Source organism: Giraffa tippelskirchi, chromosome 5 (genome assembly GCF_054371585.1).
Source record: "Giraffa tippelskirchi isolate mGirTip1 chromosome 5, T2T-mGirTip1v1.2.pri, whole genome shotgun sequence".
In the NCBI taxonomy this organism is placed as follows: Eukaryota; Metazoa; Chordata; class Mammalia; order Artiodactyla; family Giraffidae; genus Giraffa; species Giraffa tippelskirchi.
In genome coordinates, this window is record NC_137279.1 from 34,325,269 (window position 1) to 34,352,004 (window position 26,736).

At 47.5% G+C, this 26,736-nt stretch overlaps 1 protein-coding gene across 5 annotated transcripts in view; it reads left to right on the plus strand.

The window, feature by feature from the left end:
- Positions 1-26,736, plus strand: part of SLC45A1 (solute carrier family 45 member 1) — a 92,225-nt gene that overhangs the window by 57,124 nt on the left and 8,365 nt on the right. For 3 of the 5 annotated variants that reach the window (XM_081485615.1, XM_081485616.1, XM_081485617.1), the window contains 4 exons: positions 18,799-19,219; positions 19,952-20,044; positions 20,567-20,791; positions 24,563-25,305. In XM_081485615.1, coding sequence (XP_081341741.1) covers positions 18,799-19,219; positions 19,952-20,044; positions 20,567-20,791; positions 24,563-25,305 — 1,482 coding nt within the window. Of the gene's footprint in view, positions 1-12,980; positions 13,277-18,798; positions 19,220-19,951; positions 20,045-20,566; positions 20,792-24,562; positions 25,306-26,736 lie in introns of all 5 variants that reach the window. The other 2 variants (XM_081485614.1, XM_081485613.1) reach the window with 1 other exon arrangement.

A 26,736-nucleotide genomic window follows, 5' to 3' on the forward strand; every position in this document is an offset into this window, starting at 1 on the left:
GAAATGTTAAAAGCTTTCCCTTTGAGATTAGGATTGGATGAGGATGTCTGCTAACTCCAGTTCTATTCAACGTTGTTTTGGAAGCTCTGGACAATACATATGGCAAGAAAAAAAAAAAGACATTAAAATTGGAAAAAAAGAGGGAAATTGCCATTATTCACAGGCAACATGTCTATTAACATAGAAAAGCTAAAAAGAACTAAGAAAATTAATGTATTTAACACTATTGCTAGATATACAGTAAATATATAAAAATTGTATTTCTAGATAATAGAAACAACTTGAAAATGATACTATTTACAATAGTGTTAAAAAATAGCAGTACCTAGGAATAGATAAAAGAAATGTAAGTTCTGTATATGATGAAACACTAATGAGAGGAATTTTAAAAGGGCTAACTAAATGGAGCTATTGATCTCTCTCTCTCTCTCTCTCTATATATATATACACACACACACACACTATATAATGTTCATAGATTGTGTGTTAGTCGCTCAGTCGTGTCTGACTCTTTGCGACCCATGAACTGTAGCCCGCCAGGCTTCTCTGTCCATGGAATTGTCCAGGAAAGAATACTGGAGTGGGTTGTCATTCCCTTCATAGACTGAGTATTGCAGATATTTCAATCTTTCCAGATCAATCTATCATTCTAAAATTCCAAGTTTAAAAATCCCAAAGTTTTTAAAATAAATGTATGTTATGGATATTAAAAGACTGAGTCTTAAACATGCACAGTAAAGGGTTAAGAACAGTCAGAAAAATTTTAAAGACACACAAAGTTGGAGAACTTACTCTGCCAGATGGAGACTTACCATAAAGCTATGTACACATACAGGAAAATGAACCAACTAGACAGGATAGAGTCCAGAAACAGACCCCACATATGGGTACTTGATTTGTGACAAAGATGACACCTTAGAATAGTGAGGAAAGTACACTCTTCAATAAATGATGTTCAGCCAAGCAGATATTCATGTGAAAAAAATTAAGCTCGACACTTACCTTAAACTAAAAATGAACACCAATTCTTGATAAATTATAGGCTTATACCAGAGGGTCAGAAATCAAATTTCTAGAAAATAACATAAGGGAATATATTAACAACCTCAGGTAAGGAAAGATTTCTTAAGTAGAACACACACACACAAAAAAAACTCAGAATGGTACAGATGAACGTATTTGCAGAGCAGGAAGAGAGACAGAGACATAGGGAATGGATATGTGGACACAGAGCAGGAGAAGAGGAGGGTGAAATGAATCGGGAGCGTGGCATTGACATATACCCACTACCATGTGTACAATAGCTAGCAGGAAGCTGCTGTATAGCACAGGGAGCTCAGCTTGACGCTCTGTGATGACCTAGAGGGGTAGGATGTTGGGCAGGGAGGCTTAAGAGGAAGGGGATGCATGTATACATATGGCTAGTTTGCTTCATTGTACAGCAGAAAACAGCACAACATTGTAAATCAATTATACTCCAATTTGTTCGAAGTTAAAAAAATTAAGAAGCCACCTAGAACATATAAATACCTATATTTTAAAACAAACAAACAAAAATCAGTAGGAAGACACCAATGGATTATTTGAACTACATTAAAATTGAGAATTTACAAAAAGTTTATATTTAAATACAAAACAAATGCTTACAGATCAACTTCTAACCCAATAGAAATATAGGGAAAAGATTTGATCGGGTATCTTAAAGAGGAGATACTGAGATGACCAGTGAACATATGAAGAGATGCTCAGCCTCATTAGTCACAGGGAAATGTAAATTATAACCACCATCATACACCAGTATACATCTACCAGATGGCTAAAAGACAAACAATACCAACTCGTGCCAAGTATGTGAGCAATATACAGTGCCATTATGGGTATACCTTTGTACAACCTTTTGGAAAACTGAGTTATCTACTAAAGCTCAATATATTTACCCTGAAATGCCATTTCTGGATGTATACCCTAAAGAAAAGGCTTCCCTGGTGGCTTAGACAGTAAAGAATCTGCCTGCAACGCAGGAGACCTGGTTTTGATTCCTGGGTCAGGAAGATCCCCTGGAGAAGGGAATGGCTATCCTCTCGAGTATTTTTGCCTGGAGAATCTCATGAGCAGAGGAGCCTGGCAAGCTACAGCCCATGGGATCCAGAGTCGGAAATGACTATGCGACTAACACTTTTCACTTTTACCCTAAAGAAACACCTACATATGTATACCAAAAGCATGTATTACAATGTCCACAGTAGCATTATTATAGTAACCTTAAGATAGAAACAGCCCACATGTCTGTTAACGGAAGGATGGATAAATATCTCATCCACACATTACAGCTCTGAAAATGAACTAGAGTTACATGGACAACTTGCAAAATCAAAATGATGAACCACAACAACAAAAATTTAGACGCAAGAGAATACATACTTCTGATCCTATTTACACAAAGTTTTTTTCAAAGGCTGAAATAGGGAATTTCCTGGTGGTCCAGTGGTTAGGACTCAGTGCTCTCACTGCCAGGGCCCCAGGTTCAACCCCTGGTTGAGGATCTAATATCCCACAAGCTGTGAGGAACAGCCAAATAAATAAATAAAAACAAAAACAAGCAAACAAAAAGAAAGTAAATGCAGGGGAAAAAAAGGAAATGCTAAACTAAACCCTAGATTTTAAGGCTTCATGCAGCTGTACAGAATGATTCAGGGTGGCCAGTCTGCAAACAGTTTCTTGTCCGTCAGTAAAGAAGGAGTTTGCACCAGAGTGTCAATAAACTCTTTACTTAGTTCGGCTGCCTTTTTTCCCTCTTTTGCAGTAAGACTTTCCAGATGAAGGAAGCAATGGGGTGATGTTTAGTTGCTAAGCATGTCCGACTCTTTGCGACCCCATGAATTGTAATCCTCCAGGCTTTCTGTCTGAGGGATTTCCCAGGCAAGAATGCTGGAGTGGGTAGCCATTTCCTTCTCCAGGGGATCTTCCCATCCCAGGGATCAAACTCATGGCTCCTGCTTTGGCAGGTGGATTCTTTACCACTGAGCTACTAGGGAAGCCCAAGGAAGCAGTACACTGATTTAAATCCTGGTACAAGCCCTGCATCTTGCAGCAGACTGGCAATCTGACTAGCATCACTGTGAATATCCCCGGCTCATCTGAGTTCACTTGCTGCTGCAGTAGATAGTTCCCAGCAAGCTGAGTTTCCCTTTGCAAGCTGCTGAGATTTCTCCAGCCCCCTGAGAGCCCACCCCTTCTCCAAAATCTATAGCTACAGTGCCAACAGTTAAGGTCCCTAGGGCACCCCTCCACCAGAAGAGACTTGTTCAGTCGCTAAGTCATGTCCACCTCCCTGCAACCCCATGGAGTGCAGTGTGCCAGGCTCCCCTGTCCTTCACTATCTCCCAGAGTTTGTTCAAATTCATGTCCACTGAGTCAGTGATGCTATCCAACCATCTCATCCTGTCACCCCCTCTCCTCCTGCTCTCAATCTTTCCCAGCATCAGGGTCTTTTCCAAAGAATCAGGTGGCAAAAGTATTGGAGCTTCAACTTCAACAATGTTCCTTCCAGTGAATATTCAGGGTTGACTTTCTCTAGGATTGACTGTTTTGATCTCCTTGCTGTCCAGGGAACTCTCAGGAGTCTTCTCCAGAACCACAGTTCAAAAGCATCAGTTCTTCAGTGCTCAGCCTTCTTTATGATCTGACTCTCACATCCGTACACGACGACTGGAAAAACCATAGATTTGACTATATGGACCTTTGTCAGCAAAACGATGCCTTTGCTTTTTAATATGCTGCCTAGGTTTGTCACAGCTTTCCTTCCAAGGAGCAAGCGTCTTTTAATTTCACGGCTGCAGTCAGCGTCCACAGTGATTTTGGAGCCCAAGAAAAGAAAATCCGTGCCTGCTGCCACATTCTCCCCTTCTATTTGACATGAAGTGATGGAACCAGATGCCGTGATCTTAGTTTTTTGAATGTTGAGTTTTAAGCCAGCTTTTTCACTCTCCTCTTTCACCCTCATCAAGAGACTCTTTAGTTCGTCTTTGCTGTAGTTCCTCCTCTTTCCAGTTCCAGAAGAGACTGAAAGTGGGTAAATAAATGTCTCAGTGGGTAAATAAATGCTCCATCCTGCAGCAGAACAATGATAAATGAGTTCCATTTAGCTTCTTGGGCACCGCAATACGACTGAGCCCCTGCTGCCCCCATTGGTGACCTACTCATGCACGCATTTGTCATTAGCTTCTCTCCCTTCCGCATCCTACTCTCCTTACTCTGGCTTCCTGGAATCACTTCCTACCAGCTTGGGCAGGAGTGGAAGGGGGAGCAAACTAAGACATGGGCATGTCTGTTGCAGCTACTTTTTGAAAAGCCTGAAAGCAATGAACATAAAAGTCAGAAAAGTGATTACCTCTTGGCAGGGATTGAGAACAGAAGAGACTCATGATAGAGACAGCAAAAGATGGATTTCTAGGGAACTGGCAAATATTCTGTAGTTCCACATGTGTGATATTTCATTGTTTTGTGCACCGTTCTGTGTCATATATTTCATAACACAAAATATGGGCATGAAGATACAAGGTTAAAATCATCTGAAAACTTAATAGGTCTTAAATGTATTAGTTGTATAAATTGTGGTTAAGTGTTAGAAGGTTTTGTTTAGTAGATTCAGAATTTTAATATATTAAACAGATAGATAAAGCACAAAAGCACCAGAAACTTTCAAGATCCCAGTGAGTACAATCCAGGAGTTTCCACTCTCAAGACCCACCCAAAGATTGGCTGGCACTTCTCATGAATGTTGGATGCTTACTGCTCTCTCAAAGTAAAAAAGAAGTGAAAGTGTTAGTCGCTTAGTCATGTTGACTCTTTGTGACCCCATGGACTGTCAACTACCAGGCTCCTGGGTCCATGGGATTTCCCAGGCAAGAATACTGTAGTGGGTTGCCAATTCCTTCTCCAGGGATACTTCCCGACCCAAGGATTGAACCTGGGTCTCCTGCATTACAGGCAGACTCTTTATCATTTGAGCCACCAGCATGGGGGGACAGTAAATCAAATTGAACTTGGCCAGCACTGGTCAGAAGCCCAAGTCTGGGGGTGCTGATTGCCTAGCAGTTTCAAGAAAGAAGGTCTTGGGCTCCCTGGGGTGGCTTCCTCCACCAGGGTCCAGGAGCTGACCCAGCAGGGCTACTGGGCGGGACATATCAAAATATTGGTTGTCAAGTATTGCCTGGAACTCATCCATCAGTTCAGTTCAGTTCAGTCGCTCAGTCGTGTCCAGCTTGTTGCAACTCCATGAATCGCAGCACGCCAGGCCTCTCTGTCCATCACCAACTCCCGGAGTTTACCCAAACCCATGTCCATCGAGTCAGTGATGCCATCCAACCATCTCATCCTCTGTCGTCCCCTTCTCCTTCTGCCCCCAATCCTTCCCAGCATTAGGGTCTTTTCCAATGAGTCAACTCTTTGCACGACGTGGCCAAAGTACTAAAGTTTCAGCTTCAACATCAGTCCTTCCAATGAACACCCAGGACCGATCTCCTTTAGGATGGACTGGTTGGATCTCCTTGCAGTCCAAGGGACTCTCAAGAGTCTTCTCCAACACCACAGTTCAAAAGCATCAATTCTTTGGCACTCAGCTTTCTTTATAGTCCAACTCTCACATCCATACATGACCACTGGAAAAACCATAGCCTTGACTAGACGGACCTTTGTTGGCAAAGTAATGTCTCTGCTTTTAAATGTGCTATCTAGGTTGGTCATAACCTTCCTTCCAAGGAGTAAGCGTCTTTTCATTTCATGGCTGCAGTCACCATCAGCAGTAATTTTGGAGCCCCCCAAAATAGTCTGACACTGTTTCCCCATCTATTTCCCATGAAGTGATGGGACCAGATGCCATGATCTTAGTTTTCTGAACATCGAGCTTTAAGCCAACTTTTTCACTCTCCTCTTTCACTTTTATCAAGAGGCTCTTTAGTTCTTCTTCACTTTCTGCCATAAGGGTGGTGTCATCTGCATATCTGAGGTTATTGATATTTCTCCCAGCAATCTTGTTTCCAGCTTGTGTTTCTTCCAGCCCAGCGTTTCTCATGATGTACTCTGCATAGAAGTTAAATAAGCAGGGTGACAATATACAGCCTTGACGGACTCCTTTTCCTATTTGGAACCAGTCTGTTGTTCCATGTCCAGTTCTAACTGTTGCTTCCTGACCTGCATACAGGTTTCTCAAGAGACAGGTCAGATGGTCTGGTATTCCCATCTCTTTCAGAATTTTCCACAGTTTATTGTGATCCACACAGTCAAAGGCTTTGGCATAGTCAAGAAAGGAGAAATAGATGTTTTTCTGGAACTCTCTTGCTTTTTCGATGATCCAGCAGATATTGGCAATTTGATCTCTGGTTCCTCTGCCTTTTCTAAATCCAGCTTGAACATCTGGAAGTTCACGGTTCACGTATTGCTGAAGCCTGGCTTGGAGAATTTTGAGCATTACTTTACTAGCGTGTGAGATGAGTGCAATTGTGCGGTAGTTTGAGCATTCTTTGGCATTGCCTTTCTTTGGGATTGGAATGAAAACTGACCTTTTCCAATCCTGTGGCCACTGCTGAGTTTTCCAGATTTGCTGGCGTATCGAGTGCAGCACTTTCACAGCATCATCTTTCAGGATTTGAAATAGCTCAACTGGAATTCCATCACCCCCACTAGCTTTGTTTGTAGTGATGCTTTCTAAGGCCCACTTGACTTCACATTCCAGGATATCTGGCTTTAGGTGAGTGATCACACCATCATGATTATCTGGGTCATGAAGATCTTTTTTGTACAGTTCTTCTGTGTATTCTTGCCACCTCTTCTTAATATCTTCTGCTTCTGTTAGGTCCATACCATTTCTGCCCTTTATCGAGCCCATCTTTGCATGAAATGTTCCCTTGGTAACTCACCCATACATGAGAATTATTTGCTGTTTATCTGAAATTTTAATTTAACTGGGCATTCTGTATTTTCTCAAACGACCCTATGTCCCTGTGAGGCTGTGTCTCAGCCCACAGATGGAGTCCACAGCCCTCCTGCATGCCTCGATTCTAAAACCTGAGTATAAACACTCTTCTGCTCCAGCACTCCTGACATCCAGATCTGGGTTCTTGTTCTGGCTGAGCTTAGACTCCAGACACGCCGCACCCCCTCCCACCCCACTTTGTCCAGCATTTGGTTGGCCCAGAGTCCAGGGTTTGGTGTCGTAGGCTCCTTATAAGAAGGACGTATGCTTGGAAATAGTCTGATGAAGTTCCCAGGCTGCCCATAACAATTTGTTTTAACCCATAATCTACCTGTGTAGACACAGGGATAACCACACAACTTCAGCTGATCCCGTTCTGTGTAGATCAAATAAATATGTTTAAAGAGCCCACCCTGTGTTTGGCCCTCTGCCTACCAGGTTGTGCAGGAGGACACAAAAGGAGTTGGATTATCCTGTCCCCCTGGGCTCTGCAATGCAAACTCTGTGCATGTGTGTGCACACGTGCGTGTGTGTGTGGAGGGCACATCAGATCCACAGAAGTTGCCCATAAAAACGAAAAGCAGTGTCGTTGACGCTCTGTGAAGGACACCAGTAATCTGTTAACTGTATTAGAGAAGAGAAGGCACCTTTGTCTACAACACGTGTGGAAGCACACGCTCTCACACACATGCACACATACATACACACACCTGTGGCTCTGAAAGTGCCCAGTCCTTCTGAACTCAGAGCCAAAAGGCAGCTCCTGGGGCAAATCATTGACGGGGCTGCAGTCATGAGGAAGGCTGAGAAAGAAGGGTGGAGCCCAGGTTGTGAGGTCTCCAGACAGTTTGTTTATATATATACATATTTATTTGGCTGCACCAGATCTTAGTTGCAGCAGGCAGGATCTTCCGATGTTTGTTGTAGCACGCTGCTGCTGCTTAGTCTCTCAGTTGTGTCTGACTCTGTGTGACCCCATCGACTGTAGCTCGCCAGGCTCCTCTGTCCATGGGATTCTCTAGACAAGAATACTGGAGTGGGTTGCCATTCCCTTTTCCAGGAGATCTTCCCAACCCAAGGATTGAACCCACGTCTCCTGCTTGGCAGGCAGATTCCTTACTTGAGCCATGTGGGAAGCCCTTGTTGCAGCATTCAGGATATTTAATTGTGGCATGTAAGACCTAATTCCCTGACCAGGGATCAAACCCGGGTCCCTGCACTGGGAACCCAGAGTCTCAGCTGCTGGACCACAGGGGAGTCCCTGGGCTGGTATTGATGAAGCTGCCTCCCTCGCTTTCCTAGATTGACCAGTGGAAAGCAGGTGTTCAACAAACACCCAAGCCTGAGAGCAAACACTGCCGCCAGGGCCCTCACATGCTGCGGGAGGCGTGAGCCCCAGAGTCACTCAGTCTTGGGTTCAAGTCCCAGGTTGACTCCAGCTCCAACCCTGACTGCCACGTGGCTTTTGCTCACCAAGCCTCAGGCTTCTGGATCCAAAAAACGTGGTGTGGGTAATGCCCACTTCCTAAAGGGAGGATGATTAAATGAGGTTTCAAGTCCGTAAAAGTACTAACAAAAGGCCTGGCAAGAGATCTGTTGTTTAAAATAATGTTATTCATTTTTTTAAAAAATGCAGTTGTGTGTTTTGCAGAAAAAGTCTGCTTACAAAGTCAAAAAAAATGAGCCTTAGCACCATGAATCCTTGCAAGGTTGGAAAAAGCTTTAAAAGCACCATCTCTTCCCTTTTGTGCCAGAGAAACACTAGAAATGCCGCTGGCTCCCCCCACCGGCCCTCCCTGTGCTCGGGCCCCTTGCGAATCTGGAAGGTGGGGCTCTCCCACCACCTGGTGGACAACTTGGGATGGCAGGCAGGTGGGCGCGCCGTGGGGACCCACCTGAGGTCGTCTCCCACCCTCCCCCTTCTTCCCTCTCTTAGCGCTGAAGCCCCAGCCCATGGGCTGAGCTGTTCCCACCATTTTCGGGGTGCAAAGGACTGGCATCCAGTTATTTGTTTGTGGTTGAACTGAGCTTTCTCATGAACCATCACCAGCGGTGGGGCTTGGAGGGTGTAACAGGGAGGCACCGACTTTGATCAAATCTGATACAAACTTGAGTTCAATGGGATTCTTTGAACTGTCCTTTTGGGTCTGACTCAGTCTCTTGGCAGGCTTCCCAGGTAGTTCTTCCTGGTGGGCTACAGTGCATGGGGTCTCAAAGAGTCGGACACGACTCAGCATGCACCCACGCACCAGGCTCTTTAAGATAATGGCCTTGTCCTCCTGTTCCTCTCTAGGTGAATCTGGGGGCAGAGTGGGGCTCGTGTGACCTCCTGGTTGGAGGTCTGGTTCACCAGTGTGCACTGCAGGGGCCAATGGGATTTGGTAGACGCCTGATTCCCAGGGTTCTGCTGTGAAGTTAGTCGCTAAGTCAGGTCTGACTCTTTTGCAACCCCATGGACTGTAGCCCACCAGGCTCCTCTGTCCATAGGATTCTCCAGGCAAGAACACTGGAATGGGTAGCCATTCCCTTCTCCAGGGGATATTCCCGACCCAGGGATTGAATCCGGGTCTCCTGCATTGCAGGTGGATTCTTTATCATCTGAGCCATGGGGCCCTGTCTGCATCTCTCTGCCAGTCTCCACCCACCTCCTGTCCTGACTGCCCTTCCACCCCGAGGTGGAGGGTCACCCCCTTCAGGTCATCCCTCCCAAAGGGCCATTGCAGCTTTCAGCCCCGAGTAGAGCAACTCAACCTGCCCTGCTCAACCCTCCAGCCAGGCGACTCAGCCCTTACAAACACCTCCCAAGGTGAGGGGTGGGCTGAGCCTTTACCCCGGGGGTCCTCTCCTCATGGGTCCCCATCAGCTTGACTGTCTTCCAGCCTCCTGCCTCTCCCTTCCTCCCCCAGTGCCCAGGGACAGGGGGTGGGCTTTGCTCGTGTTTTCTCCCTGCCCTGTCTCCCTCCTGCCTCTCTGGGCTCCTGTCTAGATCCAATGGTAAGATGGAGAACCTCGTCCACAAAGAGGGAGAAACACCAAGCTCTGGTCTGGCCTTGGAGGGTTAAGAAAGGAAGCTTCTAACCTTGTAAAGTTAAAAAAAAAGTCAATGGAATTTTTAAGTCCTTTCTTTTTTGACAGTGCCCAGATTTCAATCCTTTTCTCTGGCTGCAGAACCTTCTTTGAATATCAAAAATGAGATAGTTTTTGATAGCTTTTGTTTTCTTAGCATTCCCAACTGTCCCCAACTCCCTTCCCCTCCTCCAAGATGATAAAAGCTAAAGAAGCAGCTGATGTCAGCTCTCCTCACCCCCGCCACACACACACACACACACACACACACACACACACACACACACACACACACAACTTCCTCCAGGTCCTGGGCAGGGGCCATAGGATCATCCCAGCCTCCCTTTAGTCACTGAGTCCTGGCCAATGGAGTAAGTGGGATGTGGGCCTCTTGCAAGAGCCAAGGTCTCTGAATGACCATGTGGAAGTCCCCTGTCCGTAAGAAACACCGCCTTGGACTTCACCAGTTGCTCAGTCATATCCGACTCTATGCGACTCCACGGACAGTCTCCTCTGTCCATGGCACTCTCCAGGCAAGAATATTGGAGTGGATTACCATTCTCTCCTCCAGGGGGATCCTCCCCACCCAGGAATCAAACCCTGGTCTCCTGCATTGCAGGCAAACTCTGTACCATCTGAGCCACCAGGGAAGTCCTGGGCTTCACAGGAGCCAAAAATAAGCATCTGTTGTGTTAAGCTACTGGGATGTTGAGGTTTATAAGTTACAGCTGTGAGCGCTGAGCTCACAAAATAGCAGGTCATTTGTATGTAAATGCAAAATAGAAAAACACATCGGTATTTTTTTCAAACTGCTACTCCTGTTTGGAGATATGATAAGATGGACTCTGCTCTCTCATTCCCCCCTTCCCGGCCAAGGACCAGTGAGTCTTCTTTGCTCCGTATTAACCCCTCCCTGCTGTTGTCACTGTCCATAGTTCAGCTTCCGTGTGCAAGTCATTCTCAAGACTGTCTCTGATGCCCAGACCCACATCTCTAGTGGCCTCTGTGCCTCAAAGGCCCTGGAACTCATCCTGCCTCAAAGGCAACCTACGACTCGCCTGTGACCAGCCTCCTCTCCTTTGCCCAGGTGCTCATGCTGGAAATTCTTGACACCCATACCCTGCCCATCTCAACCTGTCACCGAGTCCTCTTGGTTTTACCTGCAAGTGCCTGGGCAGCCACCACCTCTGTCCCTCTACGATCACCCTCATCCTCTCCCACCTGGACAGTTCTGTAAGCTCCTCCTTGGTGCCTCCACTTGGGCCCTGATCCAATCCACTGTCCACTCTGAGCTCAGGATCTTTGCCAAATGTGCACATGATTTATGTCACCCACTCTGACACACATGCATGCAGGCTGAGTCGCTTCAGTCAAGTCCGACTCTTTGCGGTCCCACGGACTGTAGCCCGCCAGGCTCCTCTGTCCATGAGATTCTCCAGGGAAGAAAACTGGAGTGGGTTGCCATGCCCTCCTCCAGTGGATTTTCCCAACCCAGGGATCGAACCTGTGTCTCTTGCATCTCCTGCATTGGCAGACAAGTTCTTTACCACTAGTGCCACCTGGGAAGCCTGCTGCATAGGACCTTAGCTTTTTCTTATTCTTGAAAAATGACAGCAGACCACAAGGTCCGCAGGCTGAGCCCAAGCTGCCTCTCCTGCCCATCCCTACTCACTGCTGCATCCCAGGCTCACCAGCTCACCCTGCACCCTCCTGTCGCAAGAGCTCTGCACACGCTGACCCCTCCACTCAGTGATAACAGACCTGTCCAGTGTCACTCCCTCAAGGACAGCCAGCCCTCCCATCGAGGTCACATCCCCCCATTATAAGCTTTCCTAGAGCCACATGTCTGCCCCTAGTAGCTCTTCCTGTGTTGTGATTTCACTTCAGGCTGAATAATTATTTGCTTTGTCGTTGATTCAGTCCAGCTCCTACCCCAGGGCCTTTGCATTTGCTCAGCCTGGCATGACCTTCCCCCAGACACCAGCACAGCTGGTGTCTTCACCAGCTGTGAAGACACCCTTAACCCTTAACCCCCTCACCTCATCCGAGTCTTCTTCAAATGTCACCATCTGAGCGGGGACTCCTCAACAACCCTATTTAAACCACAGGACTTCCCTGGTGGTGCAGTGGATAGCACCACCCAGGGAACATGGGTTTGATCGCTGGTCTGGGAAGATTACACATGCCAAGGATCAACGAAGCCCTTGCACGGCAACTAATGAGCCCAGGTACTAGAGTTCATGAATCACAGATACTGAAGCCCATGAGCCTAGAGCCTGTGCTCTGCAGCAAAAGAAGCCTCCACAATAAGAAATCTGTGCAGTACAACCAAGAGTAGCCTCCACTTCCTGCAACTAGAGAAAGCCCACGCGCAGCAGGGAAGACCCATAGCAACCAAAATAAATAACTAAACTGCAGTGCCCCCCACCACAGCCCACTGCCACTCTCCCTAAGCCCCTTCTCTGGGCATCTTCTGCCCCTTGTCTTGTTTAATGTAGCTCTCTCTCATGACAATGCCATGCTACAGGGCCAGGAACTTTGGCCGGTTTGTTTACTGTCTTATCCGCAGTCCCTGAGGTAGAGCCGGCACAGAGTAGCACCTGAGACGTGTTAAGGGAATAAGTGAATGCAGTATAATACTTCTGGGCAGGACCAACTTATCCCATCTGTACAATGAGCAGGGTCCAGAGCACACAGGGCTTCAAGGGCTCCTCAAAAATGGATTCATTTCTTTTAAAATCAGACAGCGGGGGGGCCGGGGGAAGAATTCTTAGGGCAGGAGAAATGTTTTAATATGTAGTATTAATACACTCATCTTTAAACCAACACAGCCGTAAAATAAAAGTTTAATATCTTTCTTCATAGAGGAAGACACCTACCAAGGCTAGAATGCTTGAGCTCAGAAGTCATAGCAAACCTGTTTCTGGCGTTTTCCTTGCAGACCCTGCCGGCCTTTAAACTTGGGAGGATGTGCAGCTGGCTGGGCTGGGGGGCCCTGCGCAAGGTCCGGCGCCTCCGCGGCGGCTGGCTGACCGGGCGGTGCCGCTTTAAGGATGCTCTGCGGGTACCGGCCGCGGGCGGCGAGGATGCAGCCGTGACGTCACGGCCCCGCCCCGCGGGGTGATGCTGCAGGAGCAGCGGCGGGCTGGGGGCGGCCGGGCCGGGACCCAAGCTCAGCGCGTGGCAGGCAGGAGCCCGGCCTCCTCGGAAAGGAATGCCTCCTGGCTGGAACCACAGGTACCTCCATTTCCTCCTGCGCCCTCTGCACAGTTTCCCGGCTTTGTGCTGGGAGCATCGCGGCTTAGGCCCCAGGGTAATCAGTGTGCCACGATTGGGGCTGGAGGTTGGCACGGAGACCTTTGTTCCTCTTGTCTAATTAAATGAACTGTCAGTGGAGCCCCCATCCCCCCCCCCACCTCGCCCCCTGAGTGCAGAACTCTCCCGCCCTGAGAAGGGTGGGCAGCAGTTGGGTGAGGTTTATTTCACAGTTGCAAGGAAAGAGATCAAACAAACACTGGGATTTGCTCCCAGGCTTATGCGGCGCTTATTGGTGCCTGAGGCCTGTTCCCAGGTCACCTGGGCAGGTGTCATCAGCTTCCAGTCCACCTCCCACCAGCGAGTGAAAGCTCTGAATGGCTGGGGCCCTGGTGTAACCTCTCTCAGCACCCCATGGTTAAGTTTATGATGAGCACCAAGGATTTCTGCTTTCTTGTCAAGGGCAACATGCTGAGGTTGAAACAAGAGGGTGATGGCAATCCATTCATCCTGCCCTCGACAAGAAATAACTTCATAAGTTATTGCTGGGGTTACCATAATGTTTGTGTTTTCTCAGCTTTTGTAAGGAAGTAGGACCAGGTGCTGATGAAACTCAAGTTCAGTGTGTGCCTCACCAGGGCTTTGGGGATCAATGGGCTGCCAGATTGCCACCGATCAAAAATGAGAAGTGGGCTAGGATTCAGTAACTAGTTCACTAAATACATCCCCTGAAGTCCACATTTCTCAGATGGTGGCTGAGACAGTAAAGAGTCTGCCTGCAATGTGAGAGACCCAGGTTCAATCTCTGAGTCAGGAGGATCCCCTGGAGAAGGAAATGGCAATCCACTCCAGTATCCTTGCCTGGCAAATCCCATGGATGGAGGAGCCTGGCAGGCCACAGTCCATAGGGTCACAAAGAGTCAGACACGACTGAGCGACTTCACTGAAGTCCACAGAGTCCTTCACTGGTCTGGGAAGATTTCCTTGAAATATTAACTTGGAGAAATAGTAGAAGGAGTGGGGTAATTTTAAGCATTCAAATTACATGGACATCGTTTGTCTTTGTCAATCATTTGCCGCCTAATCAACTTGAGGGATTTATTCTTTGAAACATCCTTTGTATTCTAAAAGGACAGTGGACCCAGCATACAACCTGTGGGGGTCCAGGAATATGTGCAGATCTGGGGGGGCGGTCTGAATAATGGTAATATAGTATGATCAAGATGTCTGGTGAATATTTGTGTTAGTGTATTAAAATTCCATTTACTAGTTTACATTTTACTTTCATTTTTTTAATAACATTAAAAAATGAAAAAAAAATTTTCAAAAATGAGTTTTAAACAGTCCTTAGAATAAGCTTACCTCCCCTGGTGGCTCAGATGGTAGTGTCTCCTACAATGTGGGAGACCTGGGTTCAATCCCTAGGTAGGGAAGATCTCCTGGAGAAGGAAACGGCAACCCACTCCAGTACTCTTGCCTGGAAAATCCTTTGGATGGAGGAGCCTGGTAGGCTACAGTCCATGGGGTCACAAAGAGTTGGACATGACTGAGCGACTTCACTTTCACTTTCACTTTAGAATAAGCTTGGGCTTCCCTGGTGGCTCAGAGGGTAAAGCATCTGCCTGCAATGAGGGAGACCCAGGTTCAATCCCTGGGTAGGGAAGATCCCCTGGAGAAGGAAATGACAACCTTCTCCAGTACTCTTGCCTGGAAAATCCCATGGATGGAGGAGCCTGGTAGGCTACAGTTCATGGGGTCACAAAGAGTTGGACACGGCTGAGCCACTTCACTCTACTTTAGAATAAGCTTTCACAGGCAACTTTTAATAGATGTATTTTAAAATAAAAGTGGTAAACCTGAAACTTGAAAAGGAATCCATAGTGAAGGCTTTTTTCAAGTTCAGGTTGAATTCTGATTTAGATGGGGGAGAAGGAGTGTAGGATGGGGAGGGGTGAGGGTCTCCCTTTTGCTAGGACAGTCTACAGGCTATGTTTTAAAGTTGGAGGTGGCAGGCAGGTGATGGTGAAACTGTCACATCACAGGTAGAGACGTGGGGTATTTAGGCAGCCCATTTTAAGCATGTGTGCTCAGTCCCGTCCAACTGTTTGTGACCCCATGGACTGTAGCCCATCAGGCTCCTCTGTCCATTTTAAGTGGGTTACAAAGTTTCCCCTTTTCAAAAATATGCTTCTATCCTATGCATGTAAGGCTAAAATTCTTCCAAATTGGGCTCATGGTCCTTCATTCTAAAATGAAAGGATTTCTAATATATTTTCACTGAAGTTCACTTTATGGGAGTAAAATACCAACAGGAAAGAGAGGTGTCATGTGCCTGCAGGGGCAGGAAGAGATGCAGAGGAGTTAGCCACTGAGGCAGACGTGAGGCTGTGACCAGACAGCCGGAGTCAGGTTAAGTCTTTAACACATCTGGGCTAAGGTCTTCCTCTGACTTCTAAGGAGACAGTCTTCAGTGTTCCAGCAGGTCCTCTATTTCTGTGATTTTTTAAAATTTGTTTATTTTTAATTGTAGGATAATTGCTTTACAATATTGGCTTGATTTCTGCCATATGTCAACACAAATGAGCCATAGGTGTACATATGTCTCCTCCCTCTTAAACCTCCCTCCCACCTCCTACCCTTTCCCATCTCTAGGTTTTTATAGAGATGGTGAAGGACAGGGAAGCCTGGCATGCTGCAGTCCATGGGGTCGCAAAGAGTCAGACACGACTCAGTGACTGAACAACAAGGTTGTTACAGAGCCCCAGTTTGAGTTCCCTGAGTCATACAGCAAATTTCCATTGGCCATCGATTTTACATATGGTGGTGTATAAGCTTCCATATTACTCTCTCCATTCATATCACCCTCTCCTTCCTCCCTCACTGCCCTTGTCCGTAAGCCTGTTCTCTGTCTATGTCTCCAGTGCTGCCCTGCAAATAGATTCATCAGTACCATATTTCTGTCATCTTAATGAATGAAGCTCCAGGGGTAACTAACAACCACCTGGGTTTTTTAAGGCAAGACCACCCAATTTTTCTGGAGTATTTACTATTTACAAGGGCCTGAGTGAGACCTGTAAGGAACATAAACAAGATGCTTAGTTTAAAATTTTTAAAAAAAATCTTGACTTAATCTTCCTAAATGGATTCTGTTTTTAATGAAGTATTACTTGCCTACATAGGTCTTAGGTACCTCTGCTCTTCCTGAAGAACAGAGCGTGGGATTTTTTTTAAGGTCACGAGATAAGCCTTTTCTAGAAATGAGAGCAGACTGGTTATGTCATTCCCTGTCACCTTGTGTGAAATCTACCTCTTAGCAGATCTTGCTGATCAGTTAATCCCTTCTTGATGGGTTCATCTCTCACCATCAGACCACCACTGTGCCCAGCTGGTGCACAGAGCTCCTTTTCATGGATGGTCCCCACTGCTTAGAATGTCTTTCCTCCACTCTTTCACCTAATGTGAGGGAAAGAACTATGTCTTTCTTTTATCTCTATAAATTCAGTGTCTTGGTATTCAGTACCCAGCCAAATGGTAAGATAGAAAGGTAGGTGGGCAAGTGGATCAAAGGATGGATGGATTGCTGGATAGATGGATGGATGAAAGAGAGGATGGATAAATGGATGGATGGATGGATGGATGGAAGGGAGGATGAATGAATGGATGGATGGAAGAGAGGATGGATAAATGGATGGATGGATTGGTGGATGGATAGTTTGTTGGATTAATATGATGTTCTGAATCCTGCTGGGATGTCTATAGAACAAAACATTTCTATCATGGTGTCTTCTGAAGAGAAGGAAGACAAGCCCCAAGTGGGCAGGATAGGTTGGGAGAAGTTTGGGGTGCAAATCTGACATAACAAGAAATTTCAGAGTGATTCATAAAGAAGTTATCAACTAGCAAGAGTTTGACAGAGGGCATATGGTAAGTTAAAGTCAGAAATAAGGGCCTCATTTCTAAAGCTTAAAAACTATTTTGAAAGAAAACCTCTACTGTTTATTTTGGTAAATAACAAGAGTTCTTGTTAGGAAACCTATCAGTGTTGGGAATGACATCTCAGGTTTGGGGCCTACTTCTCAGGAAGGATTCCAAGGAAAACTTAAGGGCACTTCCCTAGTGGTCCAGTGGTTAAGGTTCCACCCTTCCACTGCAGCGGCACGGGTTCAGCCCCTGGTCAGGGAACTAAGTTCCCATATGCCTTGAGATGAGGCCAAAAAGTTTGTTTTTTGTTTTTTGTTTTTTTAAAAAAAGATGAAACATAGGCATTGCTTCTTTGTGAGGCAGATGGAGTGGGCTACGTCAGAGAGGTCAACCCAATCCAGGACTCCCCCTCTTGTGTTTTTATCTGCCTCTTTCCCTCTGATCTTAGCAGCTTTCCTCTCCGTGTGCTTAGTAAAATTGACGTTGGCTAAACCACACACGTCAACAAGCTAGAATCTATTCCTGTAATATTTACAATCTAGATTAATTTCTAAGCAGTGAAAACTGTTGGATGCCCAGGGGTGCAGATTGCAAACCCCAGGGGAGTGGGGGTGGGGGACAGAGTGGGTGAGAATGTCTGTAAGGTCCGCAAGCCTGCTAATTCTCTACTGAGACTGAGGGCGTTACACAATTCCTCAAAAAAAAAAGCTTGAGGATGGAGGAGAATCTATTTCTCACCCTCCCGGATTCTTCTTGTCGCTCATTTTCTTTTTTTGTAAACTGTATCCCTATTCAGTGTGTTGTCTGTAACATGCATGATTCAGGAAGTTCTGTTTATTTCTTTAAAGAGAACGTTTTCAAACACTGCAAAAGTCTCAGTTCTCCCGGCTCAACTGAAAATTCATTTGTCCAGTTGATGTAAAAGGAAAAGACTTGAGTTAAACTCAGTCAGCTCCTTTTAGGCCCGGATCCTTGGTTTAGGGTGGAGCATAAACTCGGGTGTTAGGGAGGGTGCCCACTGTGGCCCTCCATCCTGAGATGAAGGGGCTGTCCCCTCAACACCTACTAGTGTTCAGGGTGCCGATGGATCCTTCTCCCCACCTCCTCCACCAGGGTGTTGGTCTCCCTTCTCTGCTCCTCTGGGGCCTGCAGGGGAGGGCAAAATTAGCCACAGGTCCCAGAAGAGCCCTGTGTCCTTTGGGGCCTGAGAACAGCCACGGGGCTCTTGGTGGTCCCCACTCCTCCTGGTTCTTTGCCGTACCCTCCTGGTGGAGCCTGTTTGGGGAACTGTCCCTTTGAGTTTTAGCTTGAGGACATGCTAAAGGACCTGAAGGACCAACCCTTGTCCCCTTGGGAAGGTAGGCTGCCCTGATGTGAAACCAGGCCCAGGAGTACCGTCCACACTGAAGGCTCCACTCTGGGGGCTCAGTGTTGGCTCTAAGGGGCCCCCGTGTGAACTCCATTCCCACGTGGACAGGGTAGCAGGGCCCTGGGGGATGAAGGCAGAGCCACCCGGATAAACTCGCTCTAATGGTGGAAGCCCTGTGGGTGACGACTGCCCCCTGACGGGGCTTTCCCTACAGGAGCACCCACTGGCCCCCCCTACGATGATCCCCCCAGCCAGCAGCGCCCCTCCGGGAGAGGCCCTCTTCCCTGCCTTGGCCCCCCAGGACTTCTGGAGGCCCCCGGTCACCGGCTACTCGGGGTCCGTGACCCAGCACATCAGCCACCGGGCCAACAATTTCAAACGACACCCCAAGAGGAGGAAGTGCATCCGGCCCTCGCCGCCCCCGCCCCCCAACACCCCCTGCCCAATCGAGTTGGTGGACTTCGGGGACCTGCACCCCCAGAGGTCCTTCCGGGAGCTGCTGTTCAACGGCTCCGTCCTCTTCGGCATTGAGTTCAGCTACGCCATGGAGACGGCATACGTGACCCCCGTGTTGCTGCAGATGGGCCTCCCTGACCAGCTCTACAGCCTTGTGTGGTTCATCAGCCCCATCCTTGGTGAGTCCTGCACAGCCCACCGGCCCCCAAAGCCTCCCTAGAAGCTTCCAGAAACATCACTGGGGGGCAAGAGAGGAGCCAAAGTTGAGCCCACTCAGTTGCGTGGGGCTCTAGGTAAAGAATTCGCCTGCCAATGCAGGAGACGCAGGTTCCATCCCTGGGTCGGGAAGATGCCCTGGAGAAGGGAATGACAGCCCACTCCAGTATTCTTGCCTGGAGAATCCCATGGATGAAGGAGCCTGGTGGGCTACAGTCCATAGGATCGCAGAGTCAGACACGACTGAGCGACTGAGCATGCATGCATGCTAGAAAACCCAGGTATGGCCGGTCAGACCCCATCTTTTAAGCAATTTTATCTGAATCAGATAGAGGATGTGGTACCACGGAGACTTCAGGCTGTCACTGGAGGATCCAAGCAATACTGCAGGGGGTGGTTTGGGTCTGGGATACCCTGCACTTCCTTGAATTCCCAAGGAGGTCACGGCAACTCTATGCCTCATGGGGGCTTGAGTAGAAAATTTAAGGAGAAGCTCAGTGATTCCAAGGGTCTGTTTATCTTTCGTTTTCTAGCTTAGGGTTTTGTTACTGGCTCGGAGTTTCATCATCTGATTCTTTAGATGACCTGGAGATGGGTGAATGCAAGTGTTTCAGGACTCTGGGGAGGCTGTGTCCGACTCGGTCCCCACATGCGGTGGGGACCCCAGCGTTGACCACTGACCTTCTCTGTTTCAGGATTCCTACTGCAGCCTCTGTTGGGTGCTTGGAGTGACCGATGTACCTCAAGGTTTGGAAGGAGACGCCCCTTCATTCTTGTCCTGGCTATAGGTCTGTTGTTTTGGCATTGAAATAAAATAGAAAAAAAGAAAAAAAAAAAAAAAAAAGGCCCCAACTGCTTTCTCTTGGGAAAATCTAAAAGAGTATTGACCAAAATCTGTAATCCAGCTCACATCACTGGTGTGGGAGCCGGGCGCACCCTGTAACCTGGCTCTGGTTAACTGTGGAAGTCTCTCTGATCATGTTTTTAAAATGAGTTAATAGAGGAGTTCCCTGGTGGCTAGTGGTTAGGGTTCCAGGCTTTCACTGCTGTAGCCGGGATTCAATCCCTGGGCGGGGAACTGAGATCCCAAAAGCCACGCAGCTCAGCCAAAAAAAAAAAAAAGAGAGAGTTAATAAAGTGCTCTCTATCATTCCAGCTATGCTTGATGGAATAAAAACCCTGATCTAAGCGCTCTGTTTGAGGTTTGATTAAGAAGGAATTCTTGGGGCCCTCAAGATTCTAGACTTAAGTGATGGCTGCCGGGGCCGGCAGGTCTGCATTCCCCAGGTGACTCTGTTCTCCATCCCCAGGGGCACTGCTCGGCCTCTCGCTGTTGCTCAACGGCAGGGACATTGGGACGGCGCTGGCCGACACAGCCAGCAACCATAAGTGGGGCATCCTTCTCACCGTGTGCGGTGTGGTGCTGATGGACTTCAGCGCGGACTCGGCCGACAACCCCAGCCACGCATACATGATGGACGTGTGCAGCCCGGCAGACCAGGACCGGGGCCTAAACATCCATGCCCTCCTGGCAGGTAAGGGAGGAGCAGGGAAGTGATTGAAAGTGCATCTCTCAAACCATAGGTATCAATAATACACACATTAGATGTTATATATCTTATCTATATTTCATTGATTTACAATGTTGTGTTATTTTCAGGTGTGCAGCAAAGTGGCTCAGTTATATATACTATATATGTAGATATATAATATACATTCTTTTGCAGATTCTTTTCCATTATAGGTTATTACGATGAGTATAGTTCCCTATGCTATACTGTGGGTCCTTGTCGTTATCTGTTTTATATATAGGAGTGTGTATATGTTAATCCCAAATGCTAATCTATCCCTCCCGCCTCTCCTTCCTGCTTAGGTAGCCATAAATTTGTTTTCTATGTCTGTAGGTCTGTTTCCTTTTTGTAAATAAGTTCATTTGTTATCATTTTTTAGACTCCACATATAAGTGAAATCATATGATACTTGTTTTTCTCTTAGTATGGTCATCTCCAAGTCCATTCATGTTGCTGTGCATGGCATTATTTCATTATTTTTAATGGAAAATATTGTTGATATATATGCATATAAGTGTGTATGTAGCTATGTATGAATATGTGTGTATGTAGCTGTGTACAGATAATTGTATAGTTTTGGTTCTTATTGTTCGTGTAGTTACATCCTACAAAAGTGCCATAAGTCCTGAATTAGCCAACCCCAAATTCTAGCCCCATGGAGACATACAGGGTTAGTTTCCTGCAAACCTCCAATCACATCATTTTGGTCAATGGATCAATACATAACCTTGTTTTATGTGTTTCTGTCTAAAGACACCTTATTTTGTATATATCACTGATGCATTAACCTTGAACTCACATCCCTGGTCAGGGAACTAAGATCCTAGAAACTTTGGGGCACAGCCAAAAAAATTAAATAAAATAGCGATGGAAAAGATTTCTAAAAATCAAGGGCAAGTTGTCACACATGGGGAGCCTATATGAAGAGACTGGGTGGCCCAGCAGTTAGAAGGTCTGAGCTCTGGGAGCTGAAATCCTGAATCAGGTTTGTATTTTTCCTCCTGTTCATGGTGGGACTTTGGGTAACTGCTTGACCTCTCCAAGCCTCAGTTGCTTTTTCTAGAAAGTGAAGTTGTTTATCACTCTCTCTTTACACTCCTGTATGCATGTGGGCCCAGAGAGCTTCTGAATGGATCCAGGCAGGTAAGGTTTGGAAGGTCAGAAGAAGGAATTCATTTTTTACCTTACATACATATATATATATAAACCTTTTTACCCCAACTTATGACGGCTTGACTTAAGATTTTTTGCCCTTGACAAAAGCTTTTAGATTTTGCTCTCTTCCCAGGCTACTGATACACAGTCCAGTCCTCTCTCATGGGGTTTCCCAGGTGGCACAGTGGTAAAGAATCCGCCTGCTAATGCAGGAGACATAAGAGGTGGGGGTTCGATCCCTGGGTCAGGAAGATCCCCTGGAGAAGGGCATGGCAACTCACTCCAATATTCTTTCCTTGAGAATTCCAGAAAAATTCCAGGAAAATGGACAGGGGAGTCTGGCAGGCTACAGTCCATGGAGTCGCAAAAGAGTTGGACGCGACTTAGTGGCTATATATATTGGAGTATAGTTCCCTGTGCTGTTCAGTAGATCCTTGCTGGTTATCTATTTGACATATATGAGTATGTATTAAGTGAATTTTTTTCAGCTCATGATATTTTCAACTTATGATGGACTTATCAGGATTTAATCCTGTTGTAAGAACAGGAAGATCTCTACGTGTCTGATTTTTTTTCTTTCCTTTTTAAAAATTATGTTAGAATACAAGTAACATAAAATTTACCATTTTAGCCATTTTTAAGCGTGTAGTTCTGTGATACTCTCACACTGTTGGGTCGTCATCACCACCATATGTCTCCATAACGTTCTCATCTTGTAAAACAAACTCATGACCATTAAGTAATAATACTCCAATCTCCCCTCTCCCCAACCCCTGGCAACCACTGTTCTACTTTCTCTCTCTATGAATTTAACTACTCAAAGTAACTCTTGTGAGTGGAATCAAATTTGTCTTGGTGATGGTCTTATTTCACGGAGTGTAATGTCCTTAAGGTTCACCCATGTTGTGGTGTATGTTAGAATTCCCTACTTTTTAAGACTGAATAGTGTTTCATTGCATTCATAGACCACACTTTGCTTACCCATTCCTCCTTTGATGGACTCTCTGGTTACTTCCACAACTTAGCTGTTGTGAATGATGCTGCGGTGAACATGAATGTACAGATATCTCTTCAACACCCTGCTTTCAGTTCTTTTGGGGCCTAGACACAGACATGGAGTTGCTGGGTCAGACAGTAATTCTATGTTTAATTTTTTGAGGAATTTCATACTGTTTTCCACAAGAGCTGCACCATTTTACATCTCCACCAACACTGCACAAGGGTTCTAATTTCTTCACTTTCTTGCCAACTTATTGTTTTCTGGGTTTTAAAAAGTTTTATCAGTGGCCATCCTGATGGATGTGAAGTAATATTTCATTGTTGCTCCAAGTTGCATTTCCCTAATGATCGGTCATATTGAGCATCTTTTCATGTTCATATTGGCCATTCACAGATCGTGTCTGTGAATGTCTGTTCAAGTCCTTTGCCCACTGTTTGAACTGGGCTGTTTGTTTCTTTGCTGTTGAGTTGATGTGTGGTTCCTTAGCTGTGCAGATGTATCACTTTGATTATTTTTTAAAAATTTAAGTTCTCACAAATCTGACCTTGATTAAGGGTCACAAATCGGCAACTATGTCTTCAGAAGGGGTGGGAGGAAGCTAGTTAGGACCATAAATGTGGGAAGTTAAGAATAATAAAGGGGGGATGAAATTGGGTCATTTGTAGAGAGGTGGATAAACCTCAGTCAGTTCAGTTGCTCAGGATTTTTGTGACCCCATGGACTGCAGCATGCCAGGCTTCCCTGTCCATCACAACTCCCGAAGCTTGCTCAAACTCATGTCTGAGATTCTGTCTAGAAGGCCGACCCCTGACGTGGCTGGGTCTCCCCACTCGCCATGAGTAAACCAGTAGCCTGGTCAGAATACAGCTGCACTCAAAATCAAAGGGCACGTCTTTGGAAACCCAGAGGTGGGCTGGAGCAAACAGCACTTTCTGGAGGTGAGAATATTCATTGCTGCTGGCTGGGGGCAATGTGACTTCACCCACATTTTTACGTTGTGTTGCGTGAAACATTGACCATTTGCCAGGTCCCCAAGGCTGCGGAATCGGTGAGGGAGATCAGAGAAAAGGACTAGATCCCTTGCTGTTCCCCAAAGTCTCCAGGGCCTGGAGAGCTGGCCACCAGGGGTGACTCTTAATGGTGGTCATTCTTGAGGACGATGTCATCAGACAAGCAAGACCGGGATGGCCCCTGGAATTCCCATGTGCATACGTGCTGTGGTCTGTGCTGGGACCAGGTCTCCAAGTTTACACAGTCCTGGAGCTGGGGGAGGGATGGGACCCCAGGGGGAGAGGTGACCCAGTGTCGACTCTCACTTCTGGCCTTCCTAAAACGCTGCGTGCGGAGGGGAACAGAACGAGGGCAGGTGGTCATCACGCCCTGGCAGGCGACCCTTGAGTGCAGGCAACCAGGACAACTCCCAGTCATTTTCTTCTTCTTTTCTTTGGGGTGTAGGTGGGACACATAATCCATCCAGGTCCTTGGAGTGGATTTTTCAAGTTGAGTAAGGAAGGGGGCACCTTCTTGGGGGCTTTCTTCCCTAACCCACGAGGAAACTTGACCGCTGCTTTTCTCCCCAGGTCTCGGAGGAGGGTTTGGATACGTGGTCGGGGGGATCCACTGGGATAAAACCAGCTTCGGGAGAGCCCTGGGCGGGCAGCTGCGGGTCATCTACATCTTCACAGCCATCATCCTGAGCATTACCACCGTCCTGACCCTGGTCAGCATCCCCGAGAGACCCCTGCGGCCCCCAGGCGAGAAGAAGCCAGCCATGAAGAGCCCCAGCCTTCCACTGCCTCCATCCCCGCCTGTCTTGTGTGAGGAGGGTGCAGGCCAGACGGTCCCCTGCCCGCCCCCAGCCCCCAGCCTTTATGCCAGTTTCTCCAGCCCCATCTCCCCGCTCAGCCCTCTCACGCCCAAGTACGGCAGCTTCATCAGCAGAGACAGCTCCCTGACGGGCATCAACGAGTTTGCCTCGTCCTTTGCCACGTCCAACATTGACAGTGTCCTCATCGACTGCTTCACGGGTGGCCATGACAGCTACCTGGCCATCCCTGGCAGCCTCCCGAGGCAGGCCATCAGCGTTAGCTTCCCCCGGGCCCCCGACAGCTTCTACCGCCAGGACCGCGGCCTCGGGGACCGGCGGGATGTCGCCCTGGCCACCGGCTCCGACGGGGATGTGCTGAGGGTGGGCTCCCTGGACACTTCCAAGCCACGGTCAGCCGGGATCCTGAAGAGACCGCAGACCTTGGCCATCCCGGACGCGGCCGGAGGAAGCGGCCCCGACACCAGTCGGAGAAGGAACGTGACCTTCAGTCAACAGGTAAAAGCAAACTTCAGGGCTGGGGGGTGGGGTGGGGAGGGAGGAGCCAGGGGCCAGAGGGCGCCATGCACATGGTCCCCTCTCTTCAGTTAGATAGAGGACCTGGAAGGAAATTCACGACCCATCCAGGTGAACCAATCAGGAAAGACTTGGGTCTAATGGATGGACCTCAAGGACATGCCCCAATAGCCTCATGCTCTTCATCCAGTCAGTGTGGGGATTCTGGGACCCACGTGAGCCCAGGCACACTCAGGGTCTCTGCAGTGCTCTAAGAAACTGGCCACAACAAAGGGGCGGCTCTTTCAAACACCCTTACATTTGCCCCTCTGGGGCATCATATGTGCTGCCGTCATTTCTAGTCTTTTCCCCACCATATCCAGCCCACTTCGGCCATGTGCACCCACAGCAATGAGCCCAGGCTTCCTGAAGGACAGAAACAAAACGTAAACCCTGGTAGCTGTTTCTGGGGCCTCCCTGGGTGGGCAACCTTAACCGACCAGCCGGGAGTCTGTCAACACTCTGGATCCCAAAGTGCACCAGAATGTTCTGGAAAAGTAGAGAGCCTTCCGGAAGGCTGTCTGTGTTGAATGAGGGATTTGGCTGCAAGGCCACTAGCCGATATGTGGGATTTTAGCTGTTTTCAGAGTCCATGATCTTGAAGAGGATTACAGCCTTGCCACAGCAAAGGGGCTTCCGTAACTCAGTGAAGCTATGAATCATACCATGCAGGGCCACCCAAGACAGACGGGTTACAGTGAAGAGTTCTGACAAAACGTGGTCCGCTGGAGAAAGGAATGGCAAACCACTCCAGTATTCTTGCCGCGAGAACCCCATGAGCAGTATGAAAAGACAAAAAGATGCAACACTGGAAGATGAGCCCCCAAGGTCAGAAGGTGTCCAGTATGCTACTGGGGAACAATGGAAGGCAGTCACAAAGAGCTCCAGAAAGAATGAAGCGGCTGGGCCAAAGAGGAAAGGACACTCAGTTGTGGATGTGCCTGGTGGTGAAAGTAAAGTCTGATGCTGTAAAGAATAATACATTAAAGAGAGTTATTCTTAGGAATTCTCCAGTGGTCCAGTGGTTAAGACTTTGCCTTTCAATGCAGGGGTTGTGGGTTTGAATCCTTGGTGGGTGAGCTAGGATCCCACATGCCTTGGGACCAAAAAACAAAACAGAAGCAATATTGTAACAAATTCAATCAAGACTTAAAAAGAGAGAGTTATTCTCTCATTTAAAGTAGACTTGAGGGCCCTGTGGCCCCCCTGCCCTCAGGGAACCCAGGGGATGGAGTTTCCTGAGCAGAAATCAAGATGCACAGGCCCCCAGGAGGGCAATTCTGAAGCGAGTGACCTGGACACACCCCTTGGACACAATTGCCCATGTGACCGGAAGTGCCAGCCTCACGTCAGTCAGGCATGCCCCCCGACCCT